This window comes from Muscardinus avellanarius, assembly GCF_963383645.1.
Source record: "Muscardinus avellanarius genome assembly, chromosome: 1".
NCBI classification, from domain to species: domain Eukaryota; kingdom Metazoa; phylum Chordata; class Mammalia; order Rodentia; family Gliridae; genus Muscardinus; species Muscardinus avellanarius.
The window spans coordinates 176,971,618-176,989,592 of NC_137786.1; the positions used below are offsets into that span (position 1 = coordinate 176,971,618).

At 53.0% G+C, this 17,975-nt stretch overlaps 1 protein-coding gene across 3 annotated transcripts in view; it reads right to left on the reverse strand.

Annotated features, from left to right (window-relative positions):
• GDPD5 (glycerophosphodiester phosphodiesterase domain containing 5) overlaps window positions 1–15,272 on the reverse strand; it is a gene marked incomplete at both ends in the record, with an annotated part of 47,255 nt that extends 31,983 nt beyond the window's left edge. For 2 of the 3 annotated variants that reach the window (XM_080698281.1, XM_080698280.1), the window contains one exon: window positions 15,156–15,272. In XM_080698281.1, coding sequence (XP_080554407.1) covers window positions 15,156–15,272 — 117 coding nt within the window. The remainder of the gene's footprint in view (window positions 1–15,155) is intronic. The other variant, XM_080698282.1, reaches the window with a different exon arrangement.
• Between the last annotated feature and the right edge of the window lie 2,703 nt (window positions 15,273–17,975).

Consider the following 17,975-nt stretch of genomic DNA (forward strand, 5'->3'; position numbering starts at 1 on the left):
ACTGAGCCTGCCTCCACTCCATTAGTGTTTGTGACTGAGCAGGAGGGTACAAGAAGAGGAAGAGAAGCTCTCTTACTGCCTAGAACACCTCCACCCCACACTGCTCAGGGCCATTCTGATGGAGGGCCAGTACAGTGTGCAGAGCCAGACAAGTCCCCGCTTACCACTTAACAGCTGTATAACCTTGGGCAGATTACCCAACGTGTGTGTGTGTGTGTGTGTGTGTGTGTGTGTGTGTGTGTGTGTGCGCGCACGCATGCACGCCTATTCACACCTCTGTGAAATAGGTAACAGAACTCTTACCATGAAGTTGATGTGAGAATTAAATGAGATAATAAAAGCCAAGTGCTCAGAAGAGTCTGCGCTCTCCATCCATGCACCTGTAAGCATCCTGTACCTCTCTCTAGCAAGCAGGAGAGTCCCTCCACCCTGATGACCAGTGACTAGGACACTCTAGCACCCCCCACACGGGTGAGTCACACAAGCTTTGACCTGCACTTGGGTTAGCAGCTGCCACTACTCATGGTCATGTGCGGAGCCAGGCTGCTTTGTTTAACCCCCTCTGGGTACATAAGCAGAGAAGTGAAGGTGGCGGTACTCTGAAACCCAGTCCTTCCAGCAGGATTGGGTGGAGGTGGCTTCTCAGAGCACATGCCACTGTGTCTGCCCCACTTGGGCACAGACTGGCTTGAGCCCAGTGCTACCTGGGGACAGACAAATCTTGGTTAGAGCAGGGCAGGCCAGGTGCACTCTTAAAAGGACTGAGCCCTGTGGCTAGGGAATGGCTGGGAGTGCCTGGGGCAGACAAGAACAGGCTCCCTGTGGCCAGGCTGTGGAGCGAGCCCACACAGCCACATCTGCTTCTCTCCACACCCCCACCCTGCTGGCCTGGCACCCAGGTCTAGTCCTTCTCAGAGTCTCTGTTGTTGCCTTGAATTCCTGCTTGACTCATAGCAGCCCACATTTCCTGCAGAGTCCAGCTGGCGGTCCCAGGTCTCCTTTAATATCTGGGTCCTCTATAGAATGGCCCACGAACCCCAGGCCAATCCCTCTCTGGTCATATCATACTCAAGCTTGAACTCTGAATTGGCTCAAGCTCTTCTGGGGAGTCCAGGGCCTGCCCTGATGTGACCTGGGCCAACGCCTTCACCTGAAGCCCCCCACCCCGCACATACTTCAGACACCACACATGGAATTACCGTAGTTCCCCAACAGGCTCTGCCAAACCTGTGTCTCCCATGAACCACATCCTCCATGGGAAGCAACCTTTCCCTGCACCGAGGCAAGCTTATCTCGGTCCAGAGGCCCCTTCTCCGTGTCTTACAGGGTGAATCCATCTCCTCAGAGCCCCCATCACGCTCGTGCCCACTTGGTTAGGGCACAGAGCCCATCCATCTATGTCTGCCTTTATGAGTCATCTCTTTGCTATACATGAGAACATGGAACAGCTGGATGTTTTCAGATTCCCAGACAGCAGAGGAACTCGAGAAAGATTTGATAATGAACTGGTAGGAGAGGAAGCACCCTGTCTCCTATACTGGCATGATTATACCCACCCAGGAGTGGTTTTTCTGGGGACTTATCACCCCTCCTCTTGGATGGCTCCTGGTGACTACCAGCCAGCAGTGCCAATAGCCACTTTTCCACAGGATTGGTTCACTGCAGTAGGGACGGGGCCTCTGTGCCCCTGACCAGAAGCCAAGCCTCTGAGGGCCCTGGTGAGGGGGAGCCTCAGCCTAGGATGAGGCCTGTCCCAGCTTTAATATCAGGGGCGCAGAGAACCTGCCGCAAGTGATGCGGGACCCAAGGGCCATGCCAGAAGGCTGCCAGGGAGGCTGCAGGTGTCCTGAGGGTCCACGTTAGCCAGGGGTCCTGTACTCCGTAGCTATTGTCCTCACTTGCCAGATCCTCATCTCGAGGCAGGGCAGGACAGGCTGAGAATGAGGGGCTTGGCCCCCTGCTCCTGGGAACTGGCCCAGCGACAAGATTAGAGGTGGCAAGTGGTGAGGCACCCAGGCTTGGCAGGGATGGGGCCTTGGCACTGGGGAATCGGGAACTGTGTTAGGAGCCAGATTTGGCTGCACCTGGGGATTAAAATTCTGGGAGCTAGAAACTAGAGGCTACCTGGCCACAGAAAGCCTGTGGACAGGGACAAAGAGACCCCCAATACAGTGGGGAAGGAGAGTGAGGTGGGGCTAGCTGAGAAAAATCAGAGGGAAAAACTGAATGGCAGCGGCTGGAAGAAAGGGGAAGGGAAGGCAGGAACCAGAGGAAGTGGCCTGTGGAGCAGCTCCACTGATAAAGAGGTTCCTAATGGCACTAATGGTCCTTGTCAGGGCGCATTACAGCAGAGAAAGACCTGTGGCCGCTTTACCCTCTAACAAGGCAGTCTGGCTCTGCTCCCAGGAGATGGCAGCAGGGATGCCTGCCCCAAAAGGCCTCCTGATTGCAGTTCCCCAGTCCTCCCATCTCTCACAGTCGGCATGGGGCCAGCAGTGGTCTATTTAGTGGGGTATGCCCAGAGGAGGTCCTCAGAGGAGGACCACCACATATGGCTGAGCAAGCTGTGTTCCACACCACACTAAGAAACACCATTCATGTGGTGGCTACCAGGCATGTACAGATTTACAATGATAATTTCCTGGCAGATGGCAGTCAAGTGGCAGAAGGGGTACCCTTTGTTCATTTGTGCAAAGGCTCAACAAGGTGAGTGGAGGTCAGAGGGGTCCCCAAGTGGGAGTCCTGGGAGTCCTGATAAGAGGCAGCCCTGAGCTGTTTGTTCCTCCCTCTCTGGGATCAGGGATGACTACCCCAGGTCCAGCGTGGCTCCGCCCCTCCGTCTCTCCGGGGCCCGCCCTCAGGCCTAACCTCTTGCTCCTCCAGGCCTAACCTCTTGCCTATCCTTCTGGCCCCCAAAGATCTCCTTTTCCTGATCATCCTGCACTGGCTCCTGGTACCCACTGACTTGGTCCTCAATGGCACTCATTGTGGAAAGACGCTTCAGGACCTCTGAAGACTGGGCGCTGTCACTTGGGCAAATCATTTCACCCTTTGAGCCTTGGATTCCCCACCTATAAAACAGGAATGGTAACCCCGGCCTCGGAGGGGTGCTGTTAGAAGAGCTGATGGCTTTCATGTGGCACATAGTATATGCATAGTAAGGGACAGTTTTCTGGGCTGTGGATTCCCGCAGAGCCCCAGGCCCCTGGACCCAGCATCAGACTGGGCACAAGATGGCGCTCAGATGTGGTGTGAGGAACTGAAGGAGGAATGGATATGCGACTGAGGCAGGGATGCTTCAGGGCTACAAGGGACAAGGCTATCATTCAAGCCCCAGGCTTGTCCTCAGACTCAGGCCAGGAGTCCAGGGAATCCAGGGAAGGAGCACAAGCCTCTCAGAGCCCTGGCAGACACCAGGGAGAAGGACCAAGGCTGATCAGGCCCTCGGCTCACCCAGGCGGCAGCAGGAGTGTTGGCGGCCCCTCGTGGGGCAGACAGGAGAGTGGCGGGGCAGAAGAGGACCCCTGGCTGTGGATGGGTAGGATATTGTATCCCTGTTCCCAAGGGTCAGAGGCTGAGGTCTCAGCAGCTGTGACAGAGAATCCCAGAGGCCCCAGTCCCAGAGGCTATACCCCTGCCTCACCTCCTCCCCATTCCTGGCCTAACCCATGACATGAGACCTCCATCACAATCTGGGCCACAGTGGGCCACAGTGGGCCAACTTCACGGAAGGAAGACCACTGTTCTTCCTCCCTGCCTCTTGTTGATGGTTCTCCCCTCGCCTCTCTGTCTCTGTCCTGTCCCTCCCAGCCTAGAGCCCTCTGCATTCAGAGGAAAAGGTGCCTTCAAAAAGAGCGCATCAGCAGCCCGGGCTCCTGTAGTCACAGCTCAGCGGCAGCCTCAAAACTCAGCCCTACACAGGAAGTGCGGGCACCACCACTCCACTGAGGTGGGACGGCCCTGCTGCTGACGGCTGCCACTCACTGCAGGATCCTTCCTGCTCCAGACGGCTGCCCCAGGCCAGGGCACGCACAGCCCCCACCCCTGCTATGGACCCTCTAGGGTACGATGTACCTCTCCTGGGTCCCCAAACAGAACATGGAGTTATGATCTCTGTGGTCTGGACAGAGCAGGGGCAGGAACTGCCAGCCCCACTCTGGCAACATCAGATGCTCAGAATCACAGACACTCAGAGCCAGAGCTGTCTCTGTTCAACTTCTCTTCCCATGCCCCAGGCTATATGCTGCCTCTGCAGCCCCCAGGATGAAAGCACAGCCTACTCCTGCTCCAGGAGCTCCAGGGATAGGACTCTTGTATCAAGTGGCTTTGGTTCTCTGAACTCAAAGTTCTTCCTCCTAAGACCGCCCCCCCAAGCCTGACAGAGGGAGGCGGAGTTGGGAGCCCAGAAACACTGAGTTCCATTCCCCAGCTGGCCACTGCTGAGTGGCCTTGGGGAAGGTGTCCATTCTCTCTGAGCCCTAGCTTCCTGCTCTTGGAGCAGGGGCAGTGGCACTGGTATGTGGCAGTGGTGGTGAAAGCTCACAGGCTGCAGCATGGCTGGCTGGTGGGACACTTCCCTGCCCTGTGCTCCTCCCTGGGTGGAGCTGAAACCTGCCCCTTTTCATGCTGTCCTGCAGCTGCGTCTGATACCACAGAGAATGAATCTAGTCAAAAGGGCAAGAAATACTGGGGTCAAATGGCCAAGGAGTGTGGGACTATAATACAGAGCTGGGCTTTAATCCCGGCCCTTCTACCCACTGGCTGCATGGCTGTGGGCCAAGCACTCTGTATCTCGGACCTCAGCTGCCTCTTCTGTTCACAGGGATGACATCACCACCACCTCACAGGAGGGCTGCCAGGCCCCACGCGCTTACAGATGTAAGCTGTACATTGCCAGATCCACCATCGCTCCTATAATTATCATTTGGCGTCTGACAGCCCTTTAATTATGTGAAGACAGTGATCAAGCCTTCTCCTTCCCTCTGCTCTACTCCAGATTTTTCTCTGGCTGCTGAGGACAGCAAGCCTGATCACCTGCCCCTTGCCCAGGGTGGGTGCCATGAGCGGCGAGACGCAGAGGTCAGGCTGAGTCCCCAGCGCTGAGGGAGGAGGAAGACCCTGGCACACAGCCATGCAATGCCCCTCCCTGGCTGCATCCTTGGCTGGGTGCTGTTCACAGCACTGGGGGTGGGGTACTCCATCTTTTCTTCCCCACAGCTCTGCCAAGCAGGCAGAATAGCCTAAGGAAACAAAGCCCCGGAGAGAGGAGGTCACAAAGCATACAGGCAGAATTCGCACCCAGGTCTGGGTGCCTTCACCGTCCCCCACTGTCTCCCAGCAACAAGGAGCAGGATATGTAATTATCCTTGTCTGGCCACAGAGGAAACAGGCTCAGAGGGCCAGGCCCTTGCCCAAGGTCACGCTGCAAGCTGCAGGTAGTGTCGGGTGGGACCCTGGAATTTCAGAGTTAGACGGGATTTCAGAAGATTTCATCATCTTGCCTCATCCTCTAAAGGTCCAATTAAGAAATGGAGAAACTGAGATCCAAAGTAGGAGGAAGCCAGGCGTGGTGGTGCATGCTTGTAATCTCAGTATTTGGGAGGCTGAGACAGGAGAATCGTGGTTTGAGGACAGCCTCAGCTACTACTTAGTGAGGCCCTTTGCAACTCAATGAGACCCTGTTTCAAAATAAAGAATAAAAAACAGGGCAGGGGGTGTAGCTCAGAGGGAGAATGCCCCTGGGTTCCATCCCTGGTACTGCAAAAAGAAAAACAAGACAAAACAAAAATTCACAAACAACAACAACAAAAACCCCAACAACAACAAAATAGGAGGATGATGTGGGAACATGGGCACGAGATTGATACATCAGTAAATTAATGCAGAAATAAAGGTGAATTCAGCAGACGGTGTTGGGACACCTGGACATCCACTTGATGTCACCCCTGCCTCATCTCCTCCTGTTCTTGGCCTAACTCTGCAGGACATGAGACCCTTCATCACAATCTGGGCCGGAGCAGGCCATCTGCATGGAAGGAAGGCATTGAGAGGGGAAGGTGTGTACAAAAAGAGGATTATTAGCAGCCAGATGAGCTCACATCCCACACCCCATCGCATCCTCTCCACTCTTCTGGTCATTTCACACACACATACTGAGCCCGTCTACTTCAAGATCAACCAGGCCATCCTCAGCAACCTGCAGAGATGACAGAGCAGAAAATAGAGGATTCTGATTCTGGGGATGAGTAGGAGTGGGACAAGCAATGATCACTTAGCAGGTGTCAAGGCCACCTTTCTTTGTGTGTGTGGCCTGGGGATTAAACACAGAGGTATTCTACCTCCAAGCTACACTGCCAGCCCTATTTTATTTCTTTATTTTGAAACAGAGTCTCACTACATTACAGAGGGCCTTGCTGAGTTACTGAGGCTGGCTTCAAACCTGCAATCTTCTGGTCTCTACCTCCCAAGTACTGGGATTAAAGGCATGCGCCATCACATATGGGGGCCATGACCTTTTTTAGAAAACTTTTTTTCTGCAGTGGGTGGTGCTTAGACCCAAGGGCTCATGCTTGATAGATAAGCACTCTACCACTAAGCTACACCCCTATTTCCTCCCTTTAAAAAAAAACAAAAAACCAGGCATGGTGGCGCATGCTTCGAAGCCAGCCTTGCTGGCGTAAGAGACTGTTTCCAAATAAAAATATAAAAAAATAGGTAGGGAGGGCAGCCCAGAGGTAGAAGGGTTTCCAGAAACCCCAGTAACACCAAAAAAAAAATAAAAATAAAAATAAAAATAAAAATAAATAAATAAATAAATCTTTCTCTACATAAGAATATTCACTTTCAGCTGGGCGTTGTGGTGAACACTTGTAATCCCCATGCTTGGGAGACAGACACAGGAGGATTGTGCAGGTTTTAAGCCAGCCGTGCTGGCTTGAGACACTGTTTTCAAATTTTAAAAAGTATAAAATAGGTCTGAAAGTATAGCCCAGAAGTAGAAGGGCTTCCAGGAACCCCAGTACCACCATAAAAAAAAAGAATATTCACTTTCAGCTGGGCATGGTGGTGCCCGCTTGCAATTCCAGTACTTAGAAGGCTGAGACGGGAGGATCCGGGTTCACGGCCAGCCTCAGCTACTTAGTAAGGCACTCCTCAACTATAGTGAGACCCCTGTTTCAAAATAAAGAATAAAAAATTGGAGCCGGGTATGGTGGCGCACGCTTGTAATCCCCGCACTAGGGAGGTGGAGACAGGAGGATCACACAGGTTCGAAGCCAGCCTCAGTTACTTAGTAAGGCTCTCAGCAATTTAGTGAGACCCTGTTTCCAAATAAAAAAATATAAAATGGGTCTGGGAGTATAGCCCAGAGGTAGAAAGCCTCTGGGTTCCACCCCCGTACCACAAAAAAAAAAAAAAAAAAAAAAAAAAATTGGGCTGGGGTATAACTCAGAGGTAGAATGCCCCAGGATCAATCCCCAGTAACACACACACACACACACACACACACACACACACACACACACACGAATATTAACTTTCTAGTTGGCATAGTGGTTAATGCCTGTAATCTCAGTACCTGGAAGGAAACCAAGGATTGCAAATCTGAGGCCAGCCTCAGCACTTAGCAAGACCATATTTCAAAATCAAAAGCAAGCCAGGCGTGGTGGGTGGCACATGCCTATAATCTCAGTACTTGGGAGGCTGAGGCAAGAGGATCCTAAGTTCGAGGACAGTCTCAGCAACTTAGCTAGGTTCAGAGGTAGAATGCCCTGGGTTCAATCCTCGGTACCAAAACAGAAAACAAAAACAAAACCAAAACTAACCTTCATACATATAGTATATTTAATTTTATCATTTATATTAATTTTTATCATGTTCTTTGTATAAAATGTAAAATTATGCACAGTCAGTACTATTGCTCATTTTCTTTATTGGTCTGGCCTTTATGTTGTGTTTAAGGAAGATAGCGTAAGATCAGACACCGATGTGGGTGAGCTGTTGATTTCGTGGTTTACCTGTCAATCTGTCACTCACCCATCTGTTCAGAGCTCCATCTGAATGTCACCCACACAGAGAAGGGTTTGAAAGCTTGGTCTCTAGAGCATGGAGACTGGAATTTCTTTTACTCTGCATCTTTCCAAGATGTTTGAATTTTCTCAATAAATGTGTGCTTTCTGAATAGAAAAAAATGTTTAAAGATAGAAAAAACACTCTCATTTTAATCCATCTGGAATTTATTTTGGTGAGAGGTAAGAGGGAGGGATCTAATTTTACTTTTGCCACAAGGATGCTTCACCACTGTGACATTTGCAATGACGTCCACATCAGTTTACCGCACAGGAAGCTCCCGGATGTCTGCAGATTTCATTTCTAGATTTTCTCGTCTGTCCTGGGGCAGCCCCTTCCCCTTCGTGCTAGCTCTGCCTGGTTGTAGCTCCAAGCTCAGCCCTCGGGCCCTCCCCCGTGGTCTCAGCTCCCAGTTGTGCTGAGGGACCGGGAAGGAGAAACTGAGGGGTCCCGACACTGCAGGCCAAATCTGGGGCACCCCAGCTCATCCACCTGTCAGACCATTTCATGCTGACCAAGTTCCAAACGGGAGGGGGTGGGCTGACACAGGGCAAGGCAGTGGCCTAGGAAAGTGGACTGGGAGGGCGTGGGGAGCTCCTGGAAGGGAGCGATGGGCAGGCCCTGGCAGGATTACCCTGGATCTGACCCAGGGGATTTGGGGGAGGGGGCAGCCTGGGCAGGTTTGAGATATATTGCAGCATCAGAGCCAAGCAGGGAAAGGGATTATTAGAATCCCCCCAACCCCCAGCCTGCTCCTGGCAGTCTAAGAGGCTGGATTTATTTCTCTGGGCTACGGAATGCCAGGCAATTAGGCCTCTGTCTGCCCTTGCTTCTGTTGCGTGCACTCAGGGGGGAGGATGAAACCAGACCCAGCCAGGAGCTCCAGGTTCTCCCCGCCCATCCAGTGGGTTTCATCTGCTCCATGGGAGACATGCACAGGAGACCTGGGGGACCCTCTGGAGGTCCTTGCCCAGGTCCCAGGGTGCAGGGCCACAGTCCCTGCCCATGCCTGCTCCCTAACTGGGTATTTATGGAGGCCACCATTCCCCCTGTCAGGGCCAGGGTAAGCTGCTCTTCCTGGGTGTGGCAAAGCCACCCTGAGTGCTGTCAGTGCCACTCTGAGAGGAGCTAAGTGGGATGCGGTTCTGAAGCCAGCAGCGGAATGGCTTTACTGTAGCCACAAACTCTCGGCTCCCAGCGGAGGAGCATTTCCCTCTTCTCCTCACTGCAACCTTGCATGGCTGCTACCACCATTTGGGTTTTGTTTGTTTCTTTTTTGTTTTGAACTTGGGATTGAAGGCAGAGTTTATCTATCTCTGAGCTATAGCTCAGCCTGCTATTTATTTATTATTTATTTATTATTATTTATTTTTGCAGTATTGGGGATTGAACCCAGGGGTACCTCTGAGCTACACTCCCAACCCTTTTATTATTGTTATTTATTTATTTTTTTTGGTGGTACTGGGGGTGGAATCCAGGGGCTTTCTACTTCCAGGCTATATTCTCAGACCTATTTTATACTTTATTTGGAAACAGGGTCTCACTAAGTTGCTGAGAGCCTCACTAAGTAGCTGAGGCTGGCTTCAAACCTGTGCGATCCTCCTGTCTCAGCCTCCCAAGCACTGGGATTACAAGTGTGCACCACCATGCCCGGCATCCCAACCCTATTTTATTCTTTATTTTGAAATAGGGTCTCACTAAGTTGAGGAGGCCTTACTCAGTAGCTGAGGGTGGCTGTGAGTCTGCAATCCTCCTGCCTCCGCCTGCTAAGTACTAGGATCACCATGCTCGGCTTAGCCTTCTTAATTTTCTGTTTTCAAACAAGTCTCGCTAAGTTATTGAAGCTGGCCTCGAACCTGTAATCATCCTGATTCAGCCTCCCAAGAACTGGGATTATAGGTGCGGGCCACCATGACTGACAGATGTTGTATAAGACAAACCACACCTTCACATCAGTTATCTAATTGGGCCCTCAGGGCATGGATTTGCACCTCCATTTATCCAGCAAAGCCTTTCCTTGTCCTGCAAGAGCTCAGGTAGAGGCAAGGCAGAGTCCAGGCCACAGCTCCCTTAACCAGCAGCACCCAGTTAATCTGGCTGAATCCAATCACACTGGGGAGCCCACTCCAAGCTGCTCTGAGTCCTGAGTGCACTCACTCTCTCTTCCCTACTCCACATCCCAGATGCAAACCCACATAGTTGATGGAACAGGAAGTGGGGGCCAGCTGGGAAACTTACCTCCCCCTCCCTCTTGCCCATGTGCAGAGCCCAATCCCAGCTTCAAGGGATTGGGAGGTCCTGCCAGCTGAGCTAGCATTCTTCCTCGTAGACCACAGCCAGGGGTCCAGGAGGCAGGGTCGGGAACACAGCATGCACAGGCCTGTTTTGGCAGACCACCGACACCCCAGAGCTCACGGGGTCCCATCTCCCCGCTGCGGGCAGTGCGAAGGCAGACCCACTGCCTCAGCAGCTTCCACGTTCACCATTTGGCCCATCTGCTCAGTCACTGTGCAGACTTGGCCAAGGACCTCCTCTGAGCAGACCCAGCTCTGCCCTTGAGACATTTAAGGAGTCCAGCAGGAGGAATCACAATCCCCATGGCGGCACAGACCTGAGACATAGGGAACTCAGGGGAGAGAGGATAGATGGAATGGGAGGGGAAGAAGGAGAGCAAGGTTGGTTTTGGCAGGGGGTGTCGGGGTTTGCCATGAGCTAAGCAGAGAAGGACTGCGGGAGCAAGGACCAGCGCTGTGAAGGGCGAGTTCCCAGGATAAGAAGTTGCACGGCTGGAGGGGCAGGGGCAGAGGAGGTGGGGCTGGCCTTCCCCACGGCAGCCATCTTCCTGCCATGGCAGGAGGGACCCGTCACGGGAAGAAAGCAACTGGGGATAGGGAGATTCCCTTGTCTGTCCCCCTACTTCCACGGTGCTATTCCTGGCTGCCTGCCTACTCCTGGGCTGGGGGCAGGGCTGTCCATCTCTGGGAATGGCCTTCCTTTACCTGGGCTGCAATCCTGGGATAATGGGGTTGCCTTCAAAGGCTCTTTCCCTCCGTCTCCACCCCAGCCGACCTGTTGATTACACCTTCTAGGTACTCTAGATCCCTCCCTGTGAGGCCCTAGCCCCTCTCATCTGGTCCCTGGCTCTCCCCACTTCCACTTAGGCCCTCAGAGTATCCTCCATGGTTTAACCACAGTGGTTCCTGCATAGCTGGAGTCTGACCTGGGTGCTCAACAGCCAGGCTGAAGTCCCAGCTGCTCAGCATATCCTCCAGGTTCAGGCCCACCTGGTAGCACCCTCCTCAATCCTCTTCTGGCCACACTGGGGCTGAGTTACTTTCAGTTCCCAAACACAAGACACAGTTGATCCTGTGCTGAACACTTCCCACTCCGGCCACTGGAGCTAACTCTTAGCTGCCAGCTCAGGCAGGCTTGCCCTGGACTCAGCAGTGATCACCCTGGGTGGTCTGGGTGTGCTGGGTCCTGTCTGCTCCACCAACCTGGGAGCCCTTCAAGGTAGGGGAGAACCAGGTCTGAAACACCTGTGTCTACAGAGCAGGTACCAAAACAGGTTTGTTGATTGAATAAGTAACTAGTACATCTAAGACAAGATGCATTTGGTTCCATTTGGTGTGGAACAGGGCAGAGAAAACAGGCCTGGGGTGCAAGCAGAGGTAGGACATGCTACATCTTTTGCCCCTCAGCCTGATTAAACCACTTTTCTTGGAGCCGGGCATGGTGGCACACGCTTATAATCCTAGTACTTGGGAGGCTGAGACAGGAGGATCACAGATTCACAGCCAACCTCAGCTTTACTTAGTGAGGCCCTCTACAACTTAGTGAGAGCTTGTTTCAAAATAAAGAATAAAATAGGTCTGGGGGTATAGCTCAGAGGTAGAATACCCCTAGGTTCTATCCCCAGTACCACATATACACACAAAAAAATCATTCTTCTTGTATCCCCATCTATAAGACTGGGGGGGATCAATTAAGATTATAATATTTTTCAATAAGCAAATATACCATAGAAATTCAAGACAGCCAGCTCCTTCAGTGTCTCTGACTGGGAAGTTCCTCCAGGCATCTGACCTACATCCCTTTTGCTGCAGGGAAGATGGTTTTGCCACTGTGCTGCCTCCCACAGATACGGTGTCTTTAGGGGACCCTGTGGGGCCAGCCTGAGAACAGTCTTCTGTCCTACCAAGTCCTTAATTGGTAGTATTAGAGTAATGAGTCACAGACAACAACCAATTAATTATCCTCAGTTATAAAAACCTTCGCTTCCCCTTCCTGGCTGTCGGGTGAGCCGGCCTCCCGCTGCCTGGCTCCTCTAGTCTCAGCATGGGGGCCAACAGAAGAGGTCACTCACCTCTGCAGGCCCAGTTTCCAGTTCTGTATTTGTCTAGTGTGTGTCCTGGGAGGGCAGTGTGAGCAGAGGCGTGGAGGAGATGGGGGTGTGTCGGGCAGGGGCAAGTGGAAGCAGAGAGGCTCCTTCTCTTGCTCTCCGCCCACCCTCCCCACCCCCAGGATCTGCTTTGGTACCCACACTGGATGCTAATCAAGGAACAGCACGATCCCAGCCTGGCACCCGAGGACATTCCCACTGTGCCCCGGTGCTCCTCCAGGCGACTCCCCAAGCCCCTCTCAGCCCCCTGCTTCCTCCTATAAGGTGCTCTCACTTCAACACGCACACCCTCAAGACACAACAGGTCCCACCCCAGCCCTGTCCCATCCTGCTACATAGAGATCCACCACGACTCCCCACGTGGCAGCTCCAAGCCTGGATTTCTCCACTCTTGAAAGGGGCACACAATTAAACACGGCCCACAGGGATGTCATAACCATGAATGGGGCGGCACACGAAAACCGTCTGCCCCTGCATTCAGTAGGTACATAATAAATGTGAACTTTCGCCATTACTCTCTCGCAGCTTGAGAACAGGAATGAAATGCCTCCATGACTCACCCACCTGTCTGCTGCCCATTTCACAGGTGAGGCCCAGATAGCTTGGCTTCTTGAGTCTGGGATTGTAGGAGGGAAGGTGATAGTGAGGAGAGGCACCAGGCCCCGCTGGGCCCCCGCCTCACCCCGCAGGGGCCTCTCCTCCCTACCAGCACTCCCTGAGCTCACAGCAGCCTGAATCTGTTCAGCAAAACTTCCGGAGCGTCTACTTTCTACCAGCCCTGTATCTGAGACACCAGATTGCTGTTCCATCCACTGTGCCGGCCAGAGAGCACACACCCCTAACCATCTTGGCCCAGCTGTTGGGGGGGGTGGGGTGCTGCAAGTTGGGAGCGGGGTGAACAAGTGATGCTGAGAACGGAGAACTGGAGCTGAGGACGCTCCTCCTCAGCTGCGTTCCAGGGTTGTCTGAGGTGAGCGCACCCCTTCTGAAGGAGTCTGTCACCCTCCCCCTCTCCCAGCAAAGCCTGGTTCCTGGCTTCCTGCTCCTTCAGCTCTGGTCCACCCCCTACCCTGGGCCCCCAGAACCCTGTGCTGGCCACAGCCAAGACCCATCACTTCCTGACTCCATAGTCTGTGGCTGGCCAGCCGGTCAGGACCACTGAGGAGCGGAGTGTGAGACATCCTGGGAGATATTCATTCCTCCCTGATGGCCACGGGGCTTTCAGAGGCTCAGCTGTCCTCCTCCTTGCTGCCTCCATCACCCCCTGCCCCATCTTTGCAGCTGTCGCCCCCCAACCTGGGCTCTACCCTTCCAGCTGTGACCTTGGTCCAGCCTCCACCTTCTCTGGCTTGTGCCCCATGGCTCACAGTCTGCAAGAAGCAGGAAGGACAGGAACAGCGTGTGTTGGTGCAGTGCTGGCCCACCGAATACGTGGGATTCAGACCCCAGCAGGCCCACTGCCTGCCCTCAGCCCGCAGAGAATGGAGCGTGGAGCCAAGCAAAGTGACCACAGAAGTCACCATCAGCCCTCTCTCATTTCAGAGGGGCTCGGGTATCTGGGTGACTTGTCCTGATGGCTTGTCAGCTGGCAGCATGCTGGTCATTTTGCGCACCTTGTCTCACATCCTGGGCCATGAGAGGGGTGTGTTATCACCGTCAGTCACAGGACAGCTAGGTACCAGTGGGAGAGTTACAACTGGTCTTAGTCCATCTGGCTCTGGCCCCTGCCTGTGACCCTGTGAAGGACGCAGCCCATCTCAGAGGGAAAGGCCGTCCCAGCATTCAGGATCCCACTCTGAAGCCTTGGGCTGACCTCTCAGACACAGCAGGGAATCGGGCTGGGTACATACCCCCGTGGTGCCTGCATCTCACCATTTGGGGGTCGTAGACCCAGGCTCCTTCTCAGTCTAGCGCTCTGTCCCACCCCAGCATCAGCAGAAGCAGGGAGACAGGCGACAAGCTACCCTAACCTCCCATCCAGAGAGCCCGGCCTACTTGGCCCCTGACCTCAGTGCGGCCTCCCCTGGCCACGCCGGCCTGTCTGGAGCTGGCTGAATTCAGAAGCTGGCTTCTTTGTTCAGACAAGCAGGAGGGAGGAGGAAAGTTGTTCTCCAGGCAGCAAAGCTTTTAGATAAACACCACATAGGAATTGGGTTCCTTCAGAGAAGAAACTAGACCTACTGGCTGATAGTGCCCCAGGGACTGGAACGCGAAGTCTGGCCTGGGAAGCCTGGCACCAGAGGAAGCCTTCTTTATCCGGCTTGATGCCCACTGCCAACTCTGGCAGGCCAGTGGCTCAGGTGACTGGGTCCTGGTGCCAGGCCACATCCCGGTCAGCTCCCAGGCTCCAGGATGGCCAGACCCACCCCCTCACTCTCCTGCCACGGCCTGCCTGTTCGCCTGCCCTTCTGGATCTGCTGGGGCTGGAGCTGAGAGCTGCTCACCTTGGGGTGACCCTTCCCGCCCAGACCTCTGGGGAAGCCCAGCCTCCAGCCGTCAATCCACCTGGCTAGGCAGATTCAGGAATTACTATAGGCCCAGTTTTCACAGGGAGAAGCAGAAACCCAGAAGGGCCATGGACCTGTCCAAAGCCACACAGCAGACAGACAGTTAATACCAGGTCTCCCTGCGGCCTTGGGCTTGCTGGGGCTCCAGAGTCCCTCTGCCGGTACCCCAGGGGACTCACCGGTGTGGTGTCATCGTGGGAGCGCTGGTAGCGTTTCCAGCGGCAGCCGTAGATGCCCGTGAGGCAGGAGAGGCAGAGCTGAGGCTCATAGTACTGCAGCGGCTGGTGTCTCACCATGCTCGTGCCGCGGCCCCGGGGCCCGGCCCTCAGGCGCCCATGGAGGCCCCCACCTGGTCCTGCAGGAGGAAGCACAGGCCTGTGAGGCAGGAGAGAGTGATGAGTCCAGCCCAACACCACAAAGGTTATTGTGGCTCAGGTCGGCGGGGGCCAGCCTCTGCCCGGAGCTCCTGGTGGGGCTTACCTCATGTGGAGACCAGGCCTGCAGTCACAGGCACCCGGGACCTGTGCCCTGCACTCACCTGCGCCCTCATCTCCTACTCCTGCCCCTCCCGGCCTCCTGATTCAAGTCCTTTTCACTTGTCCAGCACCTGCGGCTCCCTCTGCCTAGAATGTTCCTCCGTAGAAATCTTTTTCCCTTCCTCTCTTCAGGCCTTACCACAAATGTCCTTTTTTTTTTTTTTTTTTTTTTTTTTTTTTGTGGGTCTGTGGATGGAACCTGTGGGCATCGACCTCCGAGCTACCCCCTGCCCTATTTTTATTCCTTATTTTTGAAACAGGGTCTCACTAAGTTGCGGAGGGCCTCACTAAATAGTAGCTGAGGCTGTCCGCGAACCGCGATCCTCTGGTCTCAGCCTCCCGAATGCTGGGATTACAAGCGTGCGCCACCACACCCGGACACAAATGTCCTTTCAATGAGACTTTCTCAGATGACTTTCTGTAAAACTGGAACCCCTTCCCATATCCCATACTCTCAGTTTCTCAGTTGTGTTTTGTCTTTCTTCTCTTTTGTGATACTGGTGGTTGAATCCAGGGGCATTCCACCTCTGAGATACAAACTGAATACAATACAATACATACATACATACATACATACATACATACATACATACATACATACATACTTATTTATTTATTTTGTGGTGCTGGGGGTTGAGCCCAGGGGCATTCTACCTCTGAGATACACCTCCAGCCCAATTTTTAAAAAAATATTTTGGTGGTACTGGGGTTCCTGGAAACCCTTCTACCTCCGGGCTACACTCCCAGACCTATTTTATATATTATTTAGAAACAGGGTCTCTTAAGCCAGAGAGGCTGGCTTCGAACCTGCGCGATCCTCCTGTCTCTGCCTCCCAAGTGCGAGGATTACAAACGTGCGCCACCGCACCCAGCTCCAGCCCGATTTTTTATTCTTTATCTTGAAACAGGGTCTCACTAAATTGCGGAGGGCCTAAGTAGTTGAGGCTGCCCTCAAACCTGCAATCCTCCTGTCTCAGCCTCCCAAGTACTGGGATTACAAGTAAGTGACACCACGCCCAGCTTATTTTTACTTTGAAACAGGATCACTAAGTAAATGAGTGTCTCACTACTTGCTGAGGCTGTCCCTGGACCTGTGATCCTTTTGCCTCAGCCTCCCAAATATTGGGATTACAGATGTGGGCCACCACACCTGGCCCAGTCACGTCCTTAAATATTATCTACTTGCTTATTTTGTTTCTTGTCTGCTTGCCCCATTTTAAGCCTCATGAAGTCAAGGTTTTTATCTGTTTTATTCTCTGCTATGGCCCCTGGGCCTGGAATAGTGCCTAGCAATAGTAGAGTTTCAAAATAAATATTTAAAAATACATTATCATGTGCCAGGCGTGGTGGTGCACGCTTGTAATCCCCGTGCTTGGGAGGCGGAGACAGGAGGATCGCGCAGGTTCGACGCCAGCCTCGCTGGCTTAAGAGACCCTGTTTCCAAGTAAAAAAATATTTTTAAAAATAGGTCTGGGAGTGTAGGCCGGAGGTAGAAGTGTTTCCAGGAACCCCAGTACCACCAAATAAATAAATAAATAAACAAACAAACAAACATTATCATGAAAGTGGACAGGGGTTGAGCACTTAAATACAGCAGGCACTGTACAAATGCTTCCCATTCATTTCCATCTTCTCAAAACCATCCAGAGTGGCAGGTAGCATCCCAGACCCACTTGACAGCTGGATAGACTGAGGCTCTGAAAGAGAAAGGGGCAATGCTGGCCTGCAGTTACACAGCTGGGCGGATGCAGGAATCTGTTCTGGTGCTCTCAGAAGAAGGCTCATCCTCCAGGGCCCGGATCCCCAGCCTGGCAGAGCAATGTGAGGTATCTTGAGGGTCAAACTACGGCTTCCTCAGCCCTGAGTGACGCTCGAGATGCCCGCAGGGAAACTGGCCTTCCAGGCCGGTGTTGGTCAAGTCTGATCAGGTGAAACTGGATTGGGGTGCCTTATACCCTGAGTGCCAGGCATCATCTGGTCCTTAACCCCACGGTGAGGTAGTTTATTATTATGATTCTATTTTGCAACAGAAAACTCAACTCCTGGTTCCTGAGACCCCAGAATTCAAAGCCATATGTTCTGAGCCAGCCCTGTCCTCAAGCCCCAGAAAGGATGGGGACAGCACAGACAGCAGCCTCGTAGGACTAGTGAGGAAACGGCCAGGCACCGGCTACCAGCCACCCTAGGAAGGAAATAGTATTTTTTAATTGAGATATAATGTACATGTCACAAGATTTACCCTTTTATAGCATGCATGTCAGTGTCTGTTTGATTTTTAGCATATGCATAAAGTTATACAACCATCACCACTACCTAATTCCAAAACATTTCCATCACTCCAACAAAAATCCCACACTCACTAGCACACCCCCAGCCACCCTCGTGCCTCCGTCTGGCCCTGGGATTGGCAGCCACAAATCCACTTTGTCTCTGTGGATTTGCCTGTTCTAGAGATTTCATATA